Below are 26,065 nucleotides of genomic sequence, written 5' to 3' on the forward strand. Positions count from 1 at the left end.
TCCCACCTCCCCCTCCCCCTCCCTTTCTCCCTCTGGGGGCTCTTGTGGTCTAGAAGTACCTCATTCAATAGGTCCCAGGTTCGAAACCTGACAGCAATGGAACATTTTTTTCCCTTAAACGTTTTCCTTTCACCTTCTCTCCTGCTCTCTAACCATATTTTTGCCGTCTGCTTTTGTCTCCACTTTCTTCCCCCTTGGGCGCTCTGGGCTCCTGACTCTTTCTGCAGCCTTTCTACTGCTACTCGTTGGCTCCTTCTTACTCCTGTCTTTCAGCCACACCCCTGATCTTCTTGTAAATAATATCGAACACTTACCCTTCTCGGAAAAGGGTGAAACATTTTTGGAAGTCCCGTGTCCAAGTTGCGCACAATAAAGATCCCTTGGTGGTCCTAAAATCGATAAGAGTAGGCTCTGGCTGCCACCTGGCCAAAGTGCAAACTGAATCCCTACCAATCTAAAAATATGTAATGTGTCCTGCATGCTCATAATTTGATCTTATGCAGTTGTGGCACCTGTAAAACACTTACTCCTTCCCATCAGGGCAGTACCACTGTCTGAAGTTGTCTTTAGGCCATTCCTAAAGGGGGGATATTAACATGTTAGTATGCACAGTAGAATTGTAAATGGGCTGATTTATCAATGTCATGCTCGTACTGTGCCGGAACAACATAGGGGGTACTGCTGCTTTTTCTTTCCTCATCCTTACTATCATCATTTTTCTTCTACTTCTTTTGTATGTTTGTCACACTTTGTTGTGAACTGCTATTTCCGTGGTGCCTTGATAGTCGAAGCAGACTTTGTGCTGTTGAGGTTAGAGAGGGGAGCAGAGTAATCCTGATTCCCCGTTTGGACTTCTCTATTGACATCCACCCCTTGGTGCTCATAATATGACTTTATGCAGTTGCGAGCTCCGTAAAACCTTGCTTCAACAAAACTAAAAAATAAAACTTACCAAAGACAAAAACAAAAACAGGAACAAACAAAAACAACAACACTTACGGTAAACTTACTCCAAAAAACCCTAAATCTGTCCCTCCTCCCAGCGTCTCCTGGACAACACGCCGAGCGACCACCCTGACCACCCCCTGCTGCAGCAAGCCTGCCGCGTCATGCACGACCTGGCGGTCAAGATCGGCACGGTCAACGACTCGCAGCACGAGGAGGACATGCAGGAGACGCTCAAGAAACTGGAGCTGTTGCTCATCACTGATGTGAGAGGCCTCGAGTTATTTATAGATTATCTTTGTGCTGGCTTAGAGTCTAGAGCTATTTATAGATCATGTCAGCCCCCCGCCCAGGGCGGTGCCACTCTCTCAAGAAACTGCAGCTATTGCTCATTACTGATGTGAGAGCCTCGAGTTATTTATAGATTATCTCGGTGCTGGCGTAGAGTCAAATATAGTACATAACAAGATATTTCTCTTGGCCAAAAAAGTGTCAGCGGAAGTCAGCGCACTGGTTCTGATGGCGCTGCAGTCTTTGCTTTGAAGCTCTCTTTCATTTCTCCCGAAGAAGAATAGGAATAGCACCGTTTGTTGATTTCACTTTTTTTGTTTTTCGCACAAGTAGGGTAACTAGTAACTCTGTTCGCAAAGTCTGCTTTTTTTAAAAGAGGGCGCCACCGAATTATACGCGAACTTTATTAGAGTCTAGATCTATTTATAGATCATGTCGTGCTTGCTGCTGAGCTTTTTATAGATCATCTTTTGTTACTGAGAGTAGAGAGTTGTTTATAGATGTTCGTTACGGAAAGTTAAGAGTTGTTTGTTAATCCAGAGTCCAGAGCTATTTATAGATGTGTGTTGCTTAGCTATTTATAGGTCATGTTTGTTACTGAGAGATTAGAGTTGTTTATTTTTATAGATGTTTGTTATTGAAAGTTTAGAGTTGTTTATAGTTATAGATGTTTGTTATTGAAAGTTTAGAGTTGTTTATTGATGTTTGTTACAAAGAGCTCAGAGATATAATTGACAGATGTTTGTTGCTGAGCGTTGGGAGTTATTTATAGATGTTTGTTACTGAAAGCTCAGAGATATAATTTACAGATGTTTGTTACTGAGAGCTCAGAGATATAATTTACAGATGTTTGTTACTGAGAGCTCAGAGATATAATTTACAGATGTTTGTTACTGAGAGCTCAGAGATATAATTTACAGATGTTTGTTACTGAGAGCTCAGGGATATAATTTACAGATGTTTGTTACTGAGCTTCGAGAGTTATTTATAGATGTTTGTTACTGAGAGTTTAGAGTTGTTTATTTATGCTTTTTACTGAGAGATTAGAGTCTTTTAGTGATGTTTGTTACTGAGAGCTCAGAGGTATTTACAGATGTTTGTTACTGAGAAGGAAGAGAATTGCGAGTTATTTATAGATATTTGTTAGGAAGAGTCCAGAGCTATTTATAGATTTTTAAAACTGAGAGTGCAAAGCTATTTTTAGGTGGTTTTACCTGAGAGTCCAGTGCAATTTAAATGTGTAGGCCTAGATTTCTGTTGTGGTGATTCCAGAGCTTGTTTCAAAGAAAATATGCCTGTGTGTTTTATTGAAGCAATGTCGTGTTTATTTTCACAGCTGGCTGTACCGGACAGAGCTTATATTCGCCATGACATGGTTCAGTTATTTGTGAGTATTGATTGATCTACCATTGATTAATGAATGACTGATGCGTAGGCCTTGTGCTATAAGCGACTTTAGACACTTTATTGACCATGTTCAGTTATTTGTCAATTTTGTTTTATTAACCATTGATGAGTGAATGACTTGAGATGGTTCAGTTATTTGTGAGCATTGTTTGGTTAACCATTGATGAGTGAATGACTGATGGGAGATCCCAACTGTAGACACTTTATTGTGGGCTCAGTTCTTCACCCTCTGAGCCCTTAATGCTTCCGGTACGCTGATGGGGCGTAAAACTGAGCGAGACCCCATCCCAAACCCGGTCTGGTCCGTCTGGGACGAAACGCATACAGAAAACAGTGTTTACTATGCAGAACGATATTGATTATTTTGAAGATCTTTCCGAATTCTATGTTTTGTAATGATGAAGACTACCTTGAGTGGGATATGGAAAATGATTCTAACGATTTAATGAATATTAGTATTTATCTATGGCTCAGGGGCTCAGGCAAAGGGGCACGGTAGCCTCAGGAAGTCAGGGCTCAAATGGTCTATCCCTGCTTTGCGATCATTCTGTCTGCTGCTTTTATCTGTCTTGCTTGTTCACTGCGTCATAATATGTGATGTTTTTTTGTCCCCATGCTTCACTTCAGCTCATATATATACATATATATAATATATATAAGCGAGCAGACCTTTGATAAGTGACCTGTCTTCTGTCTTATCCTGTGTCAATTTGTGTCTCAGATTATCGCCTTCAAAATTATCAGGCTGGTGGTTGAAGGGCATTTCTTGTAAGTTCCATTTCTTTAAAAAGCATTTCTTTGTTTTAATCAATCTTGTTTATCGCCTGCTTCTCCTAGCTTGAAATCGTTATTATTGCGTCAATGTGCTTGTCTTTACTTTTCATTATAATGAAGGTGAAAAAAACCCAACCTCCCCTCCATATCAGTTTTTTACCATTTAATATCATGAATTGTTATTAGTTGTAAAACAAAATTTTTTTTTTAAATGAGCAGAAAAATGAAGTGGGAAGTAATAATAATAGTAATAGATAGCATTTGTATAGCGCAAATCCCCGCTCAACAGCAGGCTCTATGCGCTTTACACTATATTATTACCCCAGCAGACCATAGAACACTCCGAAACATTCTCAGCTTCTCGGGAAGCATACAGTGCAAGCAGCTGATTAAGCGCTCAAACACTAACAAACTGACAAGATCTTTCGCTGTCTATAGCCGGGTACCCATTCCCACCTGAGTGAAGTGAGGAAAATTCGTGTAAAGTGCCTTTCCCAAGTACACAACGTCGGGTCCCTGACGGGATTCGAACCCACAACCTTACGGTTGCGAGTCCGAGAGCCTAACCACTAGGCCACCAATGCCACTGTAATTCTTTGGTTTTTTCTCTCGTCTCCAGAACAAGAAGGACCAATGTTGTATATGGCTCTTCTCCGACGTGATCATCCTGAGCAGCATCAAGCGGAAAAGTGGGCCTGTCACTCGCAAAGTTTCCATTATTTTGTGAGTGTTCTGGTGCAGATTTAATATTAGTGTCCTCCCTGTAGCTAGTGAGGGCTGCTCATGGAGTAAAGCGATTAGGAAACAGCACACACTCACACGCATATTTACTCTCACACACGCACATCCACTCTCACACTCGCACACGTATATTTACTCTCACACACGCACATCCACTCTCACACTCGCACATGTATATTTACTCTCACACACGCACATCCACTCTCACACTCGCACATGTATATTTACTCTCACACACGCACATCCACTCTCACACACGCACATCCACTCGCACATGTATACACTCGCACATTCACGTTAGTGCCCACAAATCGTTAATGATCATTATCATTAGGCCTTTTTTTAAAGTATTTCATTGATTTTTTAAAAATTGCTTTTTGTGTGGATATCTTGAGATAAAAGAAATTCTCCTTAACTTTTATGTGTTAAATGAAATCGTTTTCATTTGCAGATACAGTAAAACCTTGGTATAACGTACATGACTTAAAACGTATTATCGGCTCTGATGTTCACATTCTGAAACCCCAAGTCCCATTCATTTAGTATTTTTATTCTTTTGGCAAATGATACATATCATCATCTCAGAATGAATTTGTCCAAATTGTACTTAACTATAGAGTGTACTTTGGACAAAACAGTTCTGACATGACGATAGATATGTCAGCTAAGACTTTCCAAATCTTGGATCTGATGGGAGTACGGTGTACCGAGATTCTGCTGTATGTTGTTTCCAAAAAAGGGTAGACAGTTAACGCGTCTCCCCCCCCCCCCCCAGGGCAGTGCTACTGGCTGAAGTGTCTTTAGTCCATTCCCAAAGGGGGGATATTGACATGTTCTTATGCGCAGTAGAATTGTAAATGGGCTGATTTATCAATGTCGTACTCATACTGTGCTGGAATAACATAGGGGGAACTGCTGCTTTTTTCTTTCCTCATCCTTACTAGCGTCATTTTCCACTACTTCTTTTGTATGTTTGTCACTCTCTTGTGAACTGCTATTTCCGGGGTGGTGCCTTGATAGTCGAAGCAAACTTTGTGCTGTTGAGGCTAGAGAGGTAAGTAGAGTAAGCCTGATTCCTCGTTTGGACTTCTCTGTTGACATCCTCCCCTTGGCGCTCATATGACCTTATGCAGTTGCGAGCGCCGTAAAAACCTTACTGAAATAAAAGTCAGTTGACCTGGATATTATCCTGCTTCTCCTCCACAGAAAAACCCCACTGGGTCAGGACTTTGCTGAGAACATAAAGCACAAAGTCTTCTTACGTGTGGGCTTGGATGATCTCGAGATTGTCAAAAGTAAGGGTTTGAAAGACACCTATGGTGTTGTTGTGTCAGTGATAAGTGTGTCGTGTCAAGAGTAAGGGTTTGAGAGAGACCTTCCTTGTTATTGTACCTTTAATTAATGTGTTATGTCAAACGTAAGGGTTTTTCAGAGACACCTACAGAGTAGTCTTATTACTTTGATTTGTCAAAAGTAAGGGTTTGAGAAATGATGATAATATAATTATTAAAGTAAGAGTTTGAGAGAGACCTTCCATGTTGTTGCACCATAAGCGTGTCATGTCAAAAGTAAGGGTTTGAGAGACACCCCCTATGTGGTTGTGTTATATAGTGTGTCGTGTCAAAAGTAAGGGTTTGAGAGACACTCCCTGTGTGGTCCTGTCAAAAGTAAGGGTTTGAGAGACACTCCCTGTGTGGTCCTGTCAAAAGTAAGGGTTTGAGAGACACCCCCTGTGTGGTCCTGTCAAAAGTAAGGGTTTGAGAGACACTCCCTATGTGGTCCTGTCAAAAGTAAGGGTTTGAGAGACACCCCCTGTGTGGTTGTGTTACTGTTATATAGTGTGTCCTGTCAAAAGTAAGGGTTTGAGAGACACCCCCTGTGTGGTTGTGTGGTTATCTTTGTGTTTCACACTGTGCTGATGTTCTCTTATTTATTGAAAGATATGTTTGTTTTTTCTTTCTCATTTAACACTTTGCCGCCTCATCTCTCGCCGATTGGCGATGTTAACCACCCTGTTTCTTTGGATTTCCACCAAAATATGAGGGCAAAGTGTTAAAGCTGTCTTGGATTTCCACCAAAATATGAGGGCAAAGTGTTAAAGCTGTCGTTTCTCCTTTTCCCGTATTCAATGTCTCCTCTTTCTTTTCCACTCTTAAGAAAACTAGGTGATGCATCATGTTTATTGTTCAAATATATTTACCATCCTTCAAAGTTTCCGCTTCTGGAAAACCACTTGGTACAATTTTTTTTTTTTTTTTTTTTTTTATCATTCCCCTCCGCACTTCCTTCATGAAAGAAACATAATATTGAGCTTGGCTGTTTTGACATGTTTTGTGAGGGAAGGAATCAGCCGGCCGAGGTGATTTTTTTTTTTTTTTTTTTTTTTTTGGGGGGGGGTCGGTTTTCATTCTGCTGCCCCCCACCCTTCCTGTTAGCCGTAACTGTTTGAATGTGATGTGTTTACCTGTAGAGTGAACGGACGCCAGGTGTGTTGTGTTGTGAGCAGGTGTCTCCTGCAGCTGGTGCGTGTGTGGCCATCTGTTCGTCACGCTTTTCCACAAACACTTTTACCGACGGTAATTTGAGATCTTAAAAAATGATTTTTCGCGAATGTCTTCTAGTTTCTTCGGAAGTGTTCTGACTTCAGAATGAAATTTGAATATGTACAACTTCCTTCCTTCCTTCCTTGAAACACTGTATGACGTAGAAATACAGTTGATGATTTTTCAAGAGAAGTTGTCAGTTTCACATTTTTTGGGGTCATTTTGAGTTTGACTTCGTGGTATCTTCATGATACTACAGATAAACCTAACAGTTCTTTTTAAAGGTTGAATATTTCAATGCAAGGATCAGGTAAAAATGAAATAAGAATGTTTAATATCTTTCTTTAAAGATAGTAGTAGCTTCCAAAATTGAAGTCATGATTTCTCAGAATCAACAACGGTGATTCTTTCTCAGAATCAACAAAGGTGATTCTTTCTCATAATCAACAAAGGTGATTCTTTCTCAGAATCAACCAAGGTGATTCTTTCTCAGAATCAACCAAGGTGATTCTTTCTCAGAATCAACAAAGGTGATTCTTTCTCAGAATCAACAAAGGTGATTCTTTCTCAGAATCAACAAAGGTGATTCTTTCTCAGAATCGACAAAGGTGATTCTGATGGGGGTTTTTTTCCCAATTAAGTTTTCACTTGTTGTTTGACTTCCAGTCCTGTGTGGGAGAAGTTTTGATTATCATTTAAAAAAAAAAAAATTTTCAGTCAAAATTTTTCTCATTTCGCAAGGGAGGGTTTTCTTTGCCTTTCCAGTAAAGAGTTTTTTTTCTTCATGTCTATCTTGACTTCTAATTTAAATGAAACATACAATAATGCATTCTCGTTTGGGGGGTATCAACATTTAACACAGCCCTCAAAATGGTAACCATGTTCGCACAAGAAATGAGACAAGCTATGTTCATACTACGAGAAATAAGACATGCCACGTTCACGCGAGATTCAAGACATGCCGCGTTCACACGATATTCGAGACATCCCGTGTTCTCGCGAGAAACGAAATATAAGCCATGTTCACACAAGAAACGAGGGGTGCCATGTTCACATGAGAAATGAGACATGTCACATTCACACGAGAAGCGAAAAATGCAATGTTCGTACTACGAGAAACGAGACTTGCCATGTTCAACTATAAGAAACAATACATGCCGTGTTCAACTATAAGAAACTATACATGCCCTGTTCAACTATAAGAAACGATACATGCCCTGTTCAACTATAAGAAACGAGACACACCATGTTCAACTATAAGAAACGATACATGCCCTGTTCAACTATAAGAAACGAGACATGTCATGTTCAACTTTAAGAAATGAGACATGCCCTGTTCCCTTGAGAAACAAGGTGTGCCATGTTTAGGGCAGGAAACTTTTCTCCTAACAAATTCTTTTGTTGTGTGTAACTTTCAGCTCAGGGCACGCTGACACGTAAGCCTACCATTGACCGGGAACAGGTGGAGGAGGACATGAATGTGATGACCCAGTTGGCAGAACTTGCGGGCAAGTTGTCATGCCAACACCAGGTATGTCAACGATTGGTTAAATTGTAAGAGTCCTTTTTGCAACACAAATAGGTCATATAAGTGCAGAAAATTAGAGATGTTACTAAAGAGTGACATGTGAAGGATTGGGTTATGAAGAGTTTTACAGCTTTTGCAACATAATTAGGTCTTATAAGTGCTGAAAGTTACTGATGTTACTAAAGAGTAATATTTGAAAAGGAGGAGGAGGAGATAAGGACGATATGTGAAGGATTGGTTAACTAAGAGTTTCACAGCTTTTGCAACACAAATTGTTAACTAAGAGTTTTAAGGGGCTCTCGTGGCCTAGAGGTTAAGGTGTTGGCCTCTTATTCAAAGGTCCCGGGTTTGAATCCGGGTAGTGACCGAAAAATTTTCTTTTCTAAATTTGTCTCCTTTCACCTCATTTCCTGCTCTCTAGCAATGTTCTTTCGTCTGCTTTCGTCTCCTCTTTCTGCCCCCACTCCCTCGTCTCCTTTGCCCCCCTCCTCTGGGCTCCTGATTCTTTCTACAGCCTTTCTACTGCTACTCCTTGGCTTCTTCTTACTGCTGTCTTTCAGACACACCCCTGATCTCATTGTAGGTAAGATCTACACCTAGCCTTCTCGGAAAAGGGTGAAAAATCTAGGAGGGCCCGTGTGCAAGTTGCGCACGTTAAAGATCCCTTGGTGGTCAAAAATCGATAAGAGTAGGCTTCGGCCGGCACGCGGGCAAAATTCAAAATTTCCTACCAACTGAAAAAGTTTAATGTGTCCCGCGCGCTCATATGACCTTATGCAGTTGCGAGCGCTGTAAAACACGTACAAAAACAAACATAAGAGTTTTACAGCTTTTGCAACACAGGTAGGTCGTATAAGTGCCGAAAGTTGGAGATGCCCCAGAGAGTAGTATAGAAACGTTTAGGTCATATGTGAGGCATGCTGACAAAATGAGTTACTTCGCGCTGTCTGCAAGTGGAGGTATTGACTGACCAAAAATGGACACTTGGATCAAATTTGTAGATTTTCTATAAATGCCATATTCTTTAAGTATAACCTGCCTTTTATTTTTTCTTAATTATGAATTGTAAAAACTTCGCCTATAAGCAAGGTGTATCTATTTCCGTAGGGCGTTAATCCCAGGGAATAACTCAGTTTGTCAGCGAGCTTCACAGATAAGTGCTTCAGATTAGAGCTGTTACTAGAGAGTAACATATGAAAAGAACGGGGAGGAGATAAGGGCGATATGTGAAGGATTTACGTTCCCATTTTGTTCTGGTATTCAAAAATTTGTTTCTGCTTTTGGTTTTGCCAGATTACTCAATTTTATTTTGTGGGGGGGAGGGGGGGATTTTATATTCTTTTTGTTAACTGCTGTTTTCAGATAAACTGTACTCGGTTTATGCAGACTCCGCTGTGTATAGTGTTGACAAGTGAGTCAAGACAATCACCTTGACAAAAATATTAATCCCTCATCGTTTTCTCTCCCCCGCCCCCCCCCCCCCTTCTACCCCCAGGGTCTGGATGATGTGATAAAAGAAATGAACACAGCCCTGGCCCGGCAGCATTCTGAGGCCAGCGCTCGGAGTGCCTCGTCTGACTCCAACAAGATGGAGTTACTAGTCACGACCCAGTAAGCTCTTCTTGTTAATGTTTGTGTGTGTGTGTGTGAGTGTGTATGTGTGAGCATTTGTGTGTGTGTGTGTGTGTGTGTGTGTGCGACTCCAACAAGATGAAGTTACTAGTCACTACCCAGTAAGCTCTTCTTATTAATGTTTGTGTGTGTGTGTGTGTGTGTGCGACTCCAACAAGATGAAGTTACTAGTCACTACCCAGTAAGCTCTTCTTATTAATGTTTGTGTGTGTGTGTGTGTGTGTGTGAGCGTGTGTGTGTGTGTGCGACTCCAACAAGATGGAGTTACTAGTCACTACCCAGTAAGCTCTTCTTGTTAATGTTTGTGTGTGTGTGTGTGAGCGTGTGTGTGTGCGTGTGTGTGCGACTCCAACAAGATGGAGTTACTAGTCACTACCCAGTAAGCTCTTCTTGTTAATATTTGTGTGTGTGTGTGTGTGTGTGTGTCTGAGAAAAAGGTCGAAATGTGCTGGGTTTTTTTTTACTTTTGTAGTAGAAAAGTATTTCTGTACATTAAAAGACCTTTCCTTTGAACCTGAGTGAGATATTTTGCTTGGCTCTTTTATTTTTTTTTTTTTGGTGGTCATATGTCTAGTGGACACTGGTGTGGTGTGCTCCGGCTAATTCTTTTGTACTCTGGTTTTAGTGCTCTCGCTTTTCTTTTGTGGCTTTATGCACGGTTGACGTGGGACCTTCATGTGGTCTGCTTCTTTCTCTTTTTCATTTTACTCTTGTTCTGATTGGTTTGGATGAAAAATGTGCTTGTTTGTCAAGCTGGTTTGATGTTATCCGCGACTTTACTTGGATGGCTGTGCTGCAAATTGTGGGTGTAGTGTTACTGCCACTCTGAGAAAACATGCTTTCATTTTGTTGAGGGTACCATTGAAAGTCTCCAGTTGTCAGGTTAATTGTAGGTTAATTATCCAAATGTTGCTGTCCATAGGGGGTTATAAAGTTAGTCAGTTATACTGAGCTTCAAAATTCTTGTGTACAGAAAAGAAAAACAAACTTAAACAGTGGGTAGTTGGCAGATGCTCTGGTGTGGTTTGCTTCTTCTTTCCTATCAAACATCTATCGTCCTTATCTCCCCTTCATCTTTTTTATGTTTGTTACTCTCTAGTAACAGCTCTAATCTTCTGGCACTCATATGACCTTATGCAGTTGCGAGCGCCGAAAAACCTCTACTAAACTAAAACTAAAAACTGAAACAAAGAGCAATTTCTGTTACTGCCTATCAATGAAAAGTACAATTTGTTTTCTTTCCGATGATGTTTGTCTATGTTCCATGTAAGCAGTTCCTGCCTATACAGTTCTTTTGTTTATATGTTTGTGTATAGGAATTGGGGAAATTGACGTGTCTTTAGGCCATTCTCAAAGGGGGAACATTTCTCGTTCCTGCACAGTAGAATTGTAAATGGGCTGATTCATCAATGTCATGCTCATAACTGTGCCTGATCTACAACAGGGAACTGCTGCCTTTTCTTTCCTAATCCTTACTATTGTCATTTTTCCTCTACTTCTTTTGTAAGTTTGTCACTCTCTTGTGACCCGCTATTTCCGGGGTGCCTTGAAAGTAGAAACAGACCTTGTTCTGTTGAAGCTAGAGAAGTGAGCAGAGTAAGTCTGATTCCTTGTAAAGACTTCTCTGTTGACACCCACCCCTTGGCGCTCATATGACCTTATGCAGTTGCGAGCGCCGTAAAACCTCAACTTCATAATAAATAATACGGGAAATTGATGAATTTTGTTTTGGGGTTCTCCAGAGAACAGTTTTCATTTTTTTTCCCTTTGCTACATGAACGGATGTATTTCCTTTCACTTTTGTTGGGTTTTCTCGAGTTTGAGATAGATCTGTTTCTTTTGCTGATTTGCTTTTTATTTTTCTCCAGGAGAAGAAGGGAATGCAGAGAAGAGGAACTCTTCCGCCTTTTTGTGTATTTGTTTATGCTTCTCGGAAAGCTGAGAATGTTTCTGAGTGTTCTATGGTTTGCTGGAGTAATAATATTGTGTAAAGCGCATAGAGCTTGCTGTAGAGCGGGGATATGCGCTATGCAAATGCTGTTTATTTATTTATTTGTTTTTTTTTTTTTCTCTCTCTCTCTCAGAGAAGGGGTGCTGCACCTAGTCATTGGCTTCTCTTCTACCGAGAAGAGGGGATCCTGGGAAGCCGCCTTTACTGACGCCAAGCAGAAACTGTGTACGTAGACAGCTCTTTCTTCTCCTGTCACTGTGTGGAGTTGAATTTATGCTTGTGTTTTGAGAGAGGGGGGAGGGGTAGGGTTGGCTGGTGCCGGTTTGTTGGTGCTGGTTTGTTGGTGCTGGTTTGGTTTAGATTGGGGGGGGGGGGGTAGGGATAAGTTTGGATCATATCAGAAATTGACAGAGGTGTTGTCTAGTGTGTGGACAATATGTTGCCAGACAAGATTTTTTTTCCCTTTTTTTCTCCTAGTTATGAAAAAAGCCTAGAGTAAAAGGAAAAAATGCACTCTGGGGGAAAAGGAAAAAGGTTCTCATTTCCTCACTGACCCGATTGCATGATGCCTGAATCTGTACAGCCCATATGACCCAAATGTGCTCAGATGTTCCAGTTCTTAATAGAGCTAAGTGGTCATAGTGGGAGGTTGGGGTTGGAGGGGGGGGGGGGGATTAATGTAAGTGTTTTGATGCCCTATCAACACAAATCATCATAATAGGGTCAAAGTAGTTCTTTTCATCCTGTGGAAAAAAAAGAAAAAGAAAGATACAATAATAATTTCGTTGTTTCGCTGATCTGCAGGTCTGCATTTCATGTGGGTGGTTGGCGGGTGCTCTGGTGTGGTTTGCTCCTTCTTTCCTATCAAATGTCTATCGTCCATATATCTCTCCTCCTTTTTTGTGTATGTTACTCTCTTGTAACACATGTATTCTTCGGCATTTTTAAACTTTATTGTGTTGCTAGTGCCGTAAAACACTTACTAAAACTAAAACTAAAAGTTAGTCAGTTATACTGAGCTTCAAAATTCTTGTGTACAAAAAAGAAAAACAAAGAGCAATTTCTGTTACTGCCTATCAATGAAAAGTACAACCTGTTTTCTCTCCGATGATGTTTGTTTCTCTCTTGTAACACCTCTATTCTTCGGCACTTTTATACCTTATTGTGTTGCAAGTGCCGTAAAACTCTTTCTAAAACTAAACTAAACTGCATTTCATTTTTCTAACAAACTGCTTCTTTTCCCTCTCTGCAGCGCTGCTCTCTGACAAGAGGGCTCCCGAGTTCCTGCAGCCCTTGCAGATAACGAAGACACGAGCTGGCATGCAGGTGGGTGGGTCTGAGTTTGGCTGGGGCATCTTGATTTGTGAGGTGTGCTGACAAAATGGAGTTACTTCTCGTGTATTAGCCTACTGAAAATTGATACAGTTTTAGGGGGAAATTATCTTTTCTTATGTGTGGATGGTTGACGGGTGCTGTGGTGTGGTTTGCTCCTTCTTTCCTATCAAAATGTCTATCCTCCTTATCTTTCTTCCTCCTATTTGTTTTTATATTCTCTTGTAACACCTCTATTCTTTGACACTTATGTGACCTGATTATGTTGCAAGTATTGTTAAACTTACTAAATCAATTCCCAACCCCCTCTCCCCCCCCAAAAAAAAACCCCCACCAAAAAAAAACCCACAAAATTTTTTAATGTATCTGTCTTTGTTGTGTTTTCAGTTCTCCTGTGCGGCTCCTATCGACGGCGTGAACTCGAGCGGGTTCCGTGACGTGTGGGTGTGTAACAGCGACGGCTACGTGGGCCACATGTGTCTGCTCTCGCTGCAGCCCGAGCCCATCGTCACGCTGAACACGCCCGTGCCGGGCTGCAATGCCAGGATCCTCTGCATATGTGCCGTGCCTGCCTTCAGCGGCGCGTTTCGGAGGTGAGATGTGGGTGGTTGGCGGGTGCTCCGCTGTGGTTTGCTCCTTCTTTCCTATAAAAAATGTATCGTCTTTATTCCCCCCCCCCCCTCATTCTATTTTGTGTTTGTTACTCTCTTGTTACACCTCTGACCTTCAGCTGTTATATGACCTTATTGTGTTGCAAGTGCCTTAAAACTCTTGCTGAAACTAAGGAGGTGAGATTTTGCGTTATTTTAACGCTTTGCCCCCGCGGGATGCTCATCAGCGATGGTAGGAATCCCGTCTCCTTTCCTCACGGGATGGGGGGACAGTGTGGTATAGCAACTAAAATGGAACTCGTGCTAGGTCTACATGACATTTAAAAAGAGAATTCATTCCAGTTGTGGTAAACAAATGGATTTTCGTGCTCAAAGGCCACACATACCATTCTGACAGGAAATTATCACTGTAACAAGTGTGCATGTCTAGAAGGAGATCATTGCTATTTTTTGGACTGCTATTTTTTCCCGTTGCAATACCAATGAAACGGATACGATTCTGTGACGTATAGTAAGTTGTATAAATTTCAATTTGACAAGTATCTAAGTTCCCAAACTTGTAAGAAGTGTGAAATGTGACCTTAACAATTTTCCTAGTTTTTTGGGTTTTTTAAAATGATTTGCTGTTATAAGCTCTAAATTTAAATGGACGGGTGCTTTTATGTGGTTTACTCCTTCTTCCCATCAAACATTTGTCGTCCTTAACTTTTCTTCTTTTTTGGGTTTCGAACTCTCTTGAAACGCCTCTAACCTTCGGCAGTTATATATGATCTAACTGCTGTGTTGCAAGTGCTGTGAAACATTCACTGTGTGTTATTGATGGCTTGCTCTGGTGTGATTTGCTCCTTCTTTCTTATCAAACATCTATCGTCCTTTTCTCTCCTCCTTCTCTTTTGTGTTTGTTACTCTCTTGTTACGCCTCTAACCTCCGGAAGTTACATATGATCTTATTGTCTTACAAGGGCCGTAAAACTTTAACTAAAACTAAAACTAACTTCTAAAGTCCTTAACTTTCCTTCTTTTCTATGTTTATTACTCTCTCATAACGCCTCTAATCTTGCTTCAGCAGTTCTATATGACCTGCTAATTCTGTGTTGCAAGTGCCTTGCTTCAGCAGTTCTATATGACCTGCTAATTCTGTGTTGCAAGTGTCTTGCTTCAGCAGTTCTATATGACCTGCTAATTCTGTGTTGCAAGTGTCTTGCTTCAGCAGTTATATATGAGCTGCTAATTCTGTGTTGCAAGTGTCTTGCTTCAGCAGTTCTATATGACCTGCTAATTCTGTGTTGCAAGTGTCTTGCTTCAGCAGTTCTATATGACCTGCTAATTCTGTGTTGCAAGTGTCTTGCTTCAGCAGTTCTATATGACCTGCTAATTCTGTGTTGCAAGTGCCGTAAAACGTTTAGTAAAATATCTACAATCTCCACCTCGACGTGTTTCCCCCACAGACGGGCGTCTCAGAAAGGCCCGCGCGGGCAGAGGGACTCTGTAGCCATCATTCCGGAAGGACCCAGAATCAACGTGGAGAAGGTCGGGGCTCACAGCAGCGACAGCATCAACAACAACAACAACAGCAGCATCAGCAGCAGCAACAACAACAACAACAACAACAACAGCAGCAGCATCAGCAACAACAACAAGAATAAGAGTGCCTCCTGCTCCAACATGGCGTCCACCTCTTCTCTCGACGAAGAGAGCAACGACACGCTGATAGAGGAGGGATACCAGTCCGACTCCGAGTCCAGCGACGACGAACCAGTGTCTTTCATTACCAGGGCAGATGAGCTTTACGTTGGAGGTGAGTCACCCGTCGCGTGTGTACGGTGGGGGTGTGTCGCTGGTCACATGTGTATGTTGAGTGGGAGGTGAGTCACTGTCACGTGTACCCTGGGATGGTGGGGTGTGGTGGGGAGTGAGGGATCAAGTGTAGAATGGGATAAAGGGATTCGACGACTCTGGGTTCACTGGGAGAAGGAAGTAAAGTCTTACATTGTTTGCCTATCAATGTATATGTCCTCTTTTCCCTTGAACTTTATTACTATTTTTAAAAATATTTCATAATTTATTGTCATAATAAAACGGTATGTGAAGTACTTTGTACTGTTGTTTTTTTTGTTTGGTTAAAAAAGAAATCTTATCAAGTTTTGAAAAATATTGTGTTTTTGAATTTTGTAATTAAGGTTATATTATTATTATTTTGTTAAATTTTATTTATTTATTTTATTTTTTGGGTTGTTTTAGAAAAGAAATCTTATGTTTTAAAAGTTGGTTTTATTATTTTTAAATTAAGATTTTATTATTATTATAATTATTTTTAAAAAATTTATTTAGTTTTTTAAAATTCATTTGGATTTTTAAACAAACAGAGCTCCTGTCAGAAGACGAGGCTCCTAAGCCCAAGGTTTCGGAGCTGACGGAGAGTAGCCCTGATCCCATCACCACCTCTGGCCATTGGGACCAGGACCCCGCCAAGTCGACCATGTGGCTGGGCACTGAGGATGGATGGTCAGTTGTTGGTGTTGTTGTGGTTGTTGTTGTTGTTTTGGTTGTGTGTTGTTGTGCGTTGTTGTTGTTCTTCTTCTACTTCTTGTTCTTGTTGTTTTTCTTCTTCTTCTTCTTCTTCTTCTTCTTCTTCTTCTTCTTCTTCTTCTTCTTCTTCTTCTTCTTCTTCTTCTTCTTCTTCTTCTTCTTCTTCTTCTTCTTCTTCTTCTTCTTCTTCTTCTTCTTCTTCTTCTTCTTCTTCTCCTTCTCCTTCTTCTTCTTCTTCTTCTTCTTCTTCTTCTTCTTCTTCTTCTTCTTCTTCTTCTTCTTCTTCTTCTTCTTCCATTATGTCTAAACATGTATCCAAAATGTACTAGGTGTGGATCAATATTTTTTTGTGGATAAGTTGTGGTGAGTTTGTCTTTTGCTTCTGGTGCATTCTTTACGTATATCTTTTTTGAAGACTACAAAGTGCTTTATGGGAGGGGGGGGGGGAGGGGGGGGGAACATGCTTTCTTCGTAATGATTCTGCAAGTAATTTTGTACGGTTATTACGTTACCTTGTTTTTGTATTTGGCCTTACTTTCGATTCTCTTTGGTCTGTGCATTTCAGCATCCACATTTTCCAGTCATGTGACAACATTAAGACAACCAAGAACAAGTTGAAGATCCAGCACGGGTCCCCTGTTTACTGTATCATGTGAGTCTTTGACTGACAAAACTTTATATATACAAGTAGTGTGTGTGTGTGTGCTTGTGTGTGTGTGTGTGTGTGTGTGTGTGTGTGTGTTTGTGTGTGTGTGTATGTGTGTACATGCAGGGGTATATTATGTGCTGTTGTTTTTTTGTTGTTGAAAAGTTGACAGCTTTGTGTCGATGACTGTTGTTAAGCCTGTTTTGTTACTTTTTAGTCTCAAAATGATAGCTACATTTTATCCCCAAAATTCATTTAAAAAAAAAAAAACTACCGAAAAACTCATTTTATACCAGTCTTTTTTCTGGAAATGATGTCGTATTCTTGTTATTTTCTTACTATGGAGGAGTTTTGAAAATGATCACATTTAGAACAGTGTTGAACACTTTTGGTTTGTTTATTTGTTCGTGGGGGGTTTTTTGGCTGTTTTTAAAAATTAAAGAATAAATTATTGTTATTTGTTCATGTTTTGTTTTTTGTTGTTTTTAAAAATTAAAGAATAAATTATTGTTTTGTTTTCAGATATTTGGACAATAAAGTTTTTGTATCTCTGGTGAATGGTGATCTCATTGTGTACAAGCGAGATGCAGGTAGGTCGTGTTTGACACGCCTTTTGGTTTTCTTGTTGTATATCTCTTTTGTTGCTGCTGTTGTTGTTGTTGTTGCTGTTGTTGATGTTATTGTTGTTGTTGTTGATGATGTTATTGTTGTTGTTGTTGCTGTTTTTGTTGTTGTTGGTGTTGCTTTTATTGTTACTATTGTTGTTGTTGTTGTTGTTGGTGTTGCTGCTGTTGTTGTTGTTGTTGTTGCTGTTGTTGTTGTTGTTGCTGTTTTTGCTTTTGTTGGTGTTGTTGTTGTTATTGTTGTTGTTATTGTTATTCCTATTGTTTATTTTGTATTACTGACTGGATGTGAACTCCTTGGGATAAGGCAGTAGGCTTACAGTGAAGATATTTATTGCCTTTGAAGGAAAAAGTTCTTGATTATTGGACAACCATTTTTGTTTGTTTTGGTTTGATTTGTATTTTGTTTTTATCATTTTCTCTTGTTGGCGTTGAAATATGTCTCGAAGCAGATTTTTAATCATTTTCTCTTTGTTTGATTTTTACAATATTAATATATATATATATATATCTGATATAGGTAAAGGACCATCAAACAATTGTGAAGTTTCACACTTGCCTATGCTGGGTCTTTCTCTTGTTGGAGTTGAAATGTGTCTCAGAACAAATACATCTTCATTTTCTCTCTTTTAAAAAAGGAATATATAAGCTATATATTTGATATAAATAATGGACCATCAAACAATTGTGGAGTTTCACACTTGCTATTTTGGGGTATCTTCCCCCCCCCTCCCCCTCCCTCCCTCCCTCCCTCTCCCAACCCCACCCCCCACCACTCTCTCCCAACCCCCCCCCACCACCACCACACTCTCCCTCCCAACACCCCCCCCCCCCATCTTCCACAGACGGTCTGTGGGACACAGAGCACCCGTACACTCGCACCATTGGCTCAGCCTCGGCTCCCATCTCCAAGATGCTGGCGGTGGCGGGGAAGCTGTGGTGTGGCTGCCAGAACCAGGTGCATGTCATCAACCCTCTCGCCTTGAACATTGAGGTCAGTGCCGGTGATGTTGGGGGTGGGGTACAAGTAAATTGGTCACTTTTAAGCACAAGGAGGGCATCCCGAAAAATGCTGTTTTGAGAAAATCAAAGGTTAAGTTTTTGCCCCTTGTTCAGTTTCTTTAAAAGACAAGGAGAGTTTTCTCTATAACCAAACAAATATACGCACCAATGAAATCAAACTTCTCCTTTAGGTAAGGCAATGCCCACTTTTGGTGCAGGTCAAGATTTCTTGAAACCCATGAAATCTGCGTTAGCCCGCTTGTCCTTAAAAGTGACCAATTTCCATGCAGTCAGCTAGCCCTCTGCCCTCAGTCCAGTGTTTTCCATCATTGGTCTATAAGTGTCTGGGTCATCCTCTGCCTAGTTTTCCGTCCCCTCTTCTCATCGGGTTTATTTTTGGTGAGTCCGTAATGCCTCATAAATGTCCAAAATGTGTCTGGGTTGTGGGGGTTGCTTTCATTCATTCATTGTGGTGGAATCAGGCGCTGGTCAAAACTATGAATTAAAAATCCCCCAGCATTTTTCTGCCAGTTTGGCAATTTTTAACTAAATTTTGTTTTTTGGCATCTCCTTATGTTTATTAAAAAACACATTCCTGGGTTGGTTTTTACTGAAAAACGTTGATTAAAGGCACAAAAAAATGTAAGTTTTCAGTTTCTAAGGAGTATGGACATAATAGATGCTTGGATCAACTTATAAAGGTCTTGAACATTTTCCTCTCTCTAGAAAAAGCTTGAGGCAGAAGAGCCAGAGGTAGACCACGAATTGTTGGTGGTTGATGGATGCTCTGGTGTGGTTTGCCTCTTTCCTATCAAACATCTATCGTCTTTATCTTCTCTTCTTCTTTTTTGTGTTTGTTACTCTCTTGTAACACCTCTATCTTTGGCACTTATATGACCTTACTTTGTTGCAAGTGCAGTAAAACTCTAACTTACACAGGCAAGTAGACCAAGAATATATTTTGGGGAACTTGATCAGATGGGTGACAAGAAGAGACTAGGATGAAATTAAATAAGTTATTTGAGAGTATCCAACCGTAGGAATGAGGGATGAACCAAAATCACTGATGTCTTTTTCGGATCTGGCACTTGAAGCAGAAGAAAAAGAACTTTTTCACCTAGCGTGTCTTTAAATGTTAAAGATAACCTATTTTATGTGATTTTAAATGTTAAAGATATCTGTTTTGTGTGTTTTTAGATGTTAGAAATTACTATTTTGTGTGATATTAGATATTTAAGACAACTATTTAAAGGGGCTCTTAGGATGTCTTAATTTTTTACCCTTTACGCATCCGTTCCCCAGACTTCGTTTCAAGTGACGTCGGACGCGAGTCGCTCCGTCCAGTGCCTGGTCAGTTCGGGTCAGGGCGTGTGGGTGGCCTCCCACCAGAGCTCCAAGGTGGCGCTGTTCCACGCCGTCACTTACGAGTTCCTGCTGGAGGTCTCCATCGCTCAGGCTGTCTCACAGAAGCTGCAATGTGAGGGCCTCCAACTTCTCTCTCTGTGTCTACCATACTGTCTCATATCCATGATATTTAGAGAGTTGTGTGCATGACTGATAAGGAGTTGCTGCTCTTTGGAGTCAGATATTGGCGAAAAGAACTTTTTCATGTTGTTAATATCTATCTATGTGAATGGCTGTTGCTTCATTATCTGTTAATTTTTTTTTTATTGTACTGTGTCATGGTTACAGTCTAAACAAATATTTTTTAAAATATATGAAACTCATACTGATATTGAACCTAAACGTGTGTGTAAAACCCCTATTAAAAAAAAAAAACCTAAACAAATCCTGATGTTGAACTTAAACGTGTGTGTATAACCCCTATTAAAAAAACCCCCAAAAAACAACAAGTACTGATATTGAACCTAAACGTGTCTGTAAAACCCCTATTAAAAATTTTTTTTTTTTAAATCCTGATGTTGAACCTAAACGTATATGTAAGACCCCTATTAAAACAACAACAACAAAAAAAACAAGTACTGATGTTGAACCTAAACTTGTGTGAATAACCAAAAAAACAAAACATGTACTGATATTGCACCTAAACGTATGTGTAAAACCCTTACTAAAACCAAAAAAACAAAACAAGTATTGATATTGCACCTAAACGTGTATGTAAAACCCTTACTAAAACCAAAAAAACAAAACAAGTACCTGATATTGCACCTAAACGTGTGTGTAAAACCCTTACTAAAACCAAAAAAACAACAAGTACCTGATATTGCACCTAAATGAGTGTGTAAAACCCCTATTAAAACCAAAAAACCAAAACAAATCCTGATATTAAACCTAAACTTGTATGTAAAACCTATTAAAACTAAAGAAAAAACCCGACAGTTACCGATATTGAACTTGAATATGTTTGCAGCTGCGGACGACATCATCCGTCAACACAAGGCAGCGTGCCTGCGCATCACAGCGCTGATGGTGTGCAAGGACCTGCTGTGGGTGGGCACCAGCGCGGGAGTCATCCTCACCATTCCCATCCCTCGCATCACCTCCACCACCACACGGGGCAGCCTGGCCACGCCCACTGTCACAGGTACGGTTGTCGCCCGCCACTGGCATATTGTGACTCTTGGAGGTTTATATGTAAGATAAGATGAGATTAGATGATATGAGATGAGATTAGATAATATGATATGATGTGAGATTAGATAATATGATATGAGATTATATGATATGAGACGAGATGAGATTAGATGATATGATATAAGATAAGATTAGATGAGATAATATAAGGTGAGGTAAGATATAATAAGATAAGATGGGATGAGGTAAGGTAAGACAAGACAGGACTAGACAAAATAAGATGAGATAAAAATTTTTAAAATCTTTATTGTCGAGATGCTGGCACTTTGGTTTGATGCAAAAATCTAAAATTGGCATATTATACGTCTCTAAGTTGGTCTTTAAATCTAAACGAGTGAATATGTTTTGATAGTTCTTCATCTGATGAATGATCTCCTGGTAAAAGAGGCCTGTTTTCGGCAATTGCCAAAAGTTAATTTGATGTCAATGTGGTCATAAAGAAAAGCGCCTAAGCCACTGCCAGGGGCTCAGTGGCATGGCAGTTCTGACCACATGCTGCTGGGAGCAGCTTGCCGGAGATAAAGAGTTAAGGGGCGTACTCAATGATAAATTGGCTTCTGCTTTTTAAACTTAAAAATAGTTTTTAAATCTTACATAAGTTTTCCAGATACAGTGTTCTGGGGTTTTTTCCCCTTAATCTCTCAGTTTTAGATCTGAATTTTTAAATAATGAATTTTTTTTAAAATGCGTGTTTTACCAACTAACTAGTTTTTTATAACGGGAATGAACGCAGGAGATTGTTTTAGTGGATGGTTGGCAGGTGCTCTGGTGTGGTTTTCTCCTTCTTTCCTATCAAACATGTATCGTCTTTATCCCCCCTCCTTCTTTTTGTGTTTGTTACACTCTTGTAACTCCTCTAATCTTCGGTACTTATACGACCTTTTTGTGTTGCAAGTGCCTTAAAACTCTTATAAAAAAAACTTATGTTCTAAAGGAGAAGTTTGTTTCTGTTGTGTTCTCCTTAGGTCTGGTGTACGGCCACACGGGTCACGTCCGCTTCCTCACCAGCGTGGAGCTCAGCAGCACGGCCAGCGCCAAATCGGACTCGTCCACCGCTCGCGACGGAAACGGGGGAGGGGGGGATGCCGGGGGCAGCAGCACCGGGGAGAGAGCTGGGGGAAGCACCGGAGGAAGTGGAAGTGGTGGGGGTGGGTTCTCCTTCCAGGACATCCACCGTCGATCGTCGATGGCTGCCACCACAGCTACCATGGCCAGTCGCATGCTGGTGATCAGCGGAGGGGACGGGTACGAGGATTTCCGCAACAGCGCGGCCAACGAGGGTGCGGGCCGGGACGACAGCACCAACCATCTGCTTCTCTGGCAGGTGTAGGATCGGAACAACGTGGGGAGCTTGACGCGGGGCGGTGGCTTTGAGCTGTTTGAGAAAAGACGGGAGTTCTGTGAGTGAGCTACTACTGTGAGAAAAGACAGACTGCGACCTCTGTGCTTTCTTGTCGTATCTCTATTTTATTAAGCAGTGAAATTGTGACTTCTTCTTGAGAACACTCTTTGTTATAAACTGTTTTCACTATCATTGAAAAAGGAGATACGACAAGAAAGCACTGAGCTTGCGAGACCTGTGAGTGAGCACCTACTGTGAGCTAAGACAGACAGATCTGGGAGTGAGCAACTACTGTGAGCTAAGACAGACAGATCTGTGAGTCAGCAACTACTGTGAGCTAAGACAGACAGACAGATCTGTGAGTCAGCAACTACTGTGAGCTAAGACAGACAGATCTGTGATTGAGTCAGCAACTACTGTGAGCTAAGACAGACAGATCTGTGAGTGAGTGAGCGACTACTGTGAGCTAAGACAGACAGGTCTGTGAGTCAGCAACTACTGTGAGCTAAGACAGACCTGTAGAGAAACAGACTTGTGAGCAAATACGAAACTACTGAGAGCAGAGACAGAACGTGTGAGCGAAGACTGCACTTCAAGAAACGACCGGAACTTTCACTCGGTAGAAGTGGAAGAATTGTTGTAATTTCAACACCTGTGTACATTATTCATAAGGCACTGAGAATGGTTCAAGGTCATCACAGATTTAATCGTGACATGTTGTACTTGGACTATGTATGCGCCCTTGACCTTCTCCCCTTTACTTCAGAAAGGTCAGGGTTTGAAGGTCAAGAAAAGACAAAAAGTGGAAATTATGTGTGCGGAAGAAATGTAGGAACTGAGAGCACTGATAGTGGTTCCGGGTGGATGTGGTCTTGTATTTTGTATCACTGATCGGTACATCATTTGGACTTTTTTCGCGACGACATCCTTCTTGTGTAAGACCGTGTGTACACCTGATATATGTTTTGTGGCAGACAGTCTTTTATAACTCAATATTTCCGTAACTCAGAAATTCTGGGAGTTTCGGGGTATATTTTTCTATTTCTATCATACACGTACAACAATAGATTATGTTCCATCTTTTATGTATGTGTTGCAGACTAGACTTCTCTTTTTACTTACGTACATTTGACCTACTGAAAGCTAGTGGAAATCTTGACAGGTTGGTCAGTCGTTTCTCCCTCAGTGTCACCTCATGACGAAAGATTTTTCCCGTCAGTGATAAGTCTTGTGTTGGATGATATCGAACTTACAGCTGATAATGACTATTTTACAAAGTCAATTTTTCTTTCTCTCTTTCTTTTTTTTTTCTTCTTTTCTTTTTTTTTCTTTGCTACAGTCCACAGCTGCCTTCTGGTTGTCTCAATGTTTATCCGTTTCTTTTTGTCTATGAAGAGTACAAACTTAATGTTGAGATCTGATGTAGTGAAAGTTCCCCCCGTTGCTTTCGCTACACAAAAAGGAATGACCAGTTTAATCGTCATTATTGTGTCTTCTGTCATTTGTAAGATTTGGGTTCTCGTCAGCATGTTTTTAGTTGAAGGATCTTTCCGTAGATGTACTTAAGACCAGGCAAAGGGAAGGACACACACGTTTCTTTTTTTTTTTTTTTTTGATACTGCAGAGAGATGAAACAGTGTCTACAAACAAAATTTGTTGTACTCGGGTTCACAGATGGGTTCTCTTCTGCAAACTCTATCTAGGGGGGTTGATCGGCCTCTTTTTGTCTTTTGGATTATATTGTGTTCATTCCGTTTGTGCAGAAATGGTGTATCTGTGAAGCAAAATGACAACACAGTGATCACCTCCTGTTAAAATGGCTATAGTCTGCTTCACACAAAAGTTGGCAACTATTTGCGGCCACGAGAGCGAAATTTTCCTTACTGATACCGTTGGCGTTAGAGTTGGAGCGTTGTGCACGCATACCGATAGTATTGATGTCAGCGCTGGGTGAGATAGCATCCTGGGTTTTTTTTTTAGTGATTGATTTAATCGAGAGATTTGACACTCTTTCAAAATCTTAATGCTTGAAGAAAGCATCTTTTTCTGAATGATGGGTAGACATAAGGTGTGTAACGCACGTACAAAAAGTTAAAACTCAAAGAAAATCCATGTTGTTGTGAATTGTGGAAGTAATGAGTTGGATAACACTTGTTTCAGATTGTTAAAGCTTTAAGAATAAACATCTTGTTTCAAATGCTGGATAGAAATCGGGAAGTGAAATTCTTTTTTTGAATGAGATAACTCGAAGAATATGATAATTTTAAAATAGAATTTGAATGCTAGATGTAAATGAGAAGTGTAAACAAACTTTTTGCCTGTGTTTGCACAAAAGAAGACTAAAATGTGTCCTCAAGGTCAGGGCCTCTAAGCTCCTGAAACGTTTGTCTGCCGTTGACCGTTGATTGTTTGTGGCTGTTACTTTTCTAATCAAGTCCGGCCGGCTACTATTGTAGATAATGTACTGAGTTCTGCCTGCCCGCCGGCCGGCCCTCGACATCAGATGTGAAGATGGCTATGGTGAGGATTGTGATATCGTGTTGTTACTCTAGTTGCGACTATGGTCATTTGGATCTGGTAAATATTTCATCACTCATATTTATAATATATTGTATTATAATTATATTTGCATCTAGTTGCTGACTTCTGATGGGTTTATATGTCTTGTGTTTTTGTGGGTTTTTTTACCACTTGTCTCCTGATGAGCCTGTTTTGGTTTTTTTGTCGTGTACGGCAATGTGTTCTTTTATCGATTCTGTCTGCTTTTCTGGCAGTGGTTGTTGCATTTTGCTCCTTTTATTTTTTTTGGGGGGGGGGTTTTGTGTGTGTCTCTGTTTATGTTTGTTTCTTTTTTTTATGTGCTCATGTAATTTTTGCTGTTAAGTGTTAGTGAAAGAACCGATATTGTTAGCAATGCTCAGCGAGATCTCCTAGGAGTGCAGTATTAGGGCAGTGATTCTGTTAGGTGAGAAGTATTACGTACATAGAACAGTATTGAGAAGAGTAGAGGCAAAGAAAAGTATTGAGTAGAAAGTAAGAAAAGTACGGTATACTGAGTTGGGGTAAAGGAATGTTCCAACCAATAGAGAAATAGCAAGAAAGATGTCTCGGCTACATTTCTTACGTGAATCTGATTAAAAAGGTTTGTGAGGTTGGTTTTTTACGTCAAGTTATTATTTTTGTTACCCTGGGGAGATGTACTTTTAAATTATTAAAGAAGACTCAAAATGAATGGCTTCCTTAACATATCTGGGAATTTCATGCTTTGTACACAAATATCCGGTCCTATGAGAGACGAATGTTAAACAAGGAGGTCCCGCCCCTTAAATAACCTAATAGTGTTGATAGGGGCGTTAAACCTATACCATTTCACCATTTCACACAATATTCAGGGATGGAAATTTTCCATAAATATGGAAATCCGTAATTTTGATTTGCTCTGTCATTTTGCAATAAGTTGTAACCTGAAGTCCCCACACAAATGCAGCTGAATCTGTCAATACAGAGAGGAGATTCTCCACTGGCACTCCATCAACACAAAGTTGTTCTGTAAGGGCAGAGAGGAGGGCCTTG

General features: G+C 40.5%; 1 protein-coding gene across 1 annotated transcript; it reads left to right on the top strand.

The window, feature by feature from the left end:
- Positions 1-1,043: 1,043 nt before the first annotated feature.
- LOC101856915 (rho guanine nucleotide exchange factor 17) lies at positions 1,044-24,582 on the top strand (the record flags this gene model as incomplete). The annotated part of the gene is given in 17 exon segments (XM_013086908.2): positions 1,044-1,211; positions 2,573-2,623; positions 4,037-4,140; positions 5,365-5,453; positions 8,120-8,232; positions 9,725-9,840; positions 11,946-12,037; positions 13,065-13,138; positions 13,532-13,737; positions 15,204-15,553; positions 16,122-16,260; positions 16,850-16,936; positions 17,453-17,520; positions 18,399-18,547; positions 19,858-20,032; positions 20,927-21,100; positions 22,116-24,582. Coding segments are annotated over 17 exon segments (2,520 nt in total), but the record flags the coding sequence as incomplete, so codon positions are not given.
- Positions 24,583-26,065: the final 1,483 nt, after the last annotated feature.

The sequence above is a fragment of the Aplysia californica genome, unplaced genomic scaffold (genome assembly GCF_000002075.1).
Source record: "Aplysia californica isolate F4 #8 unplaced genomic scaffold, AplCal3.0 scaffold00519, whole genome shotgun sequence".
NCBI classification, from domain to species: domain Eukaryota; kingdom Metazoa; phylum Mollusca; class Gastropoda; order Aplysiida; family Aplysiidae; genus Aplysia; species Aplysia californica.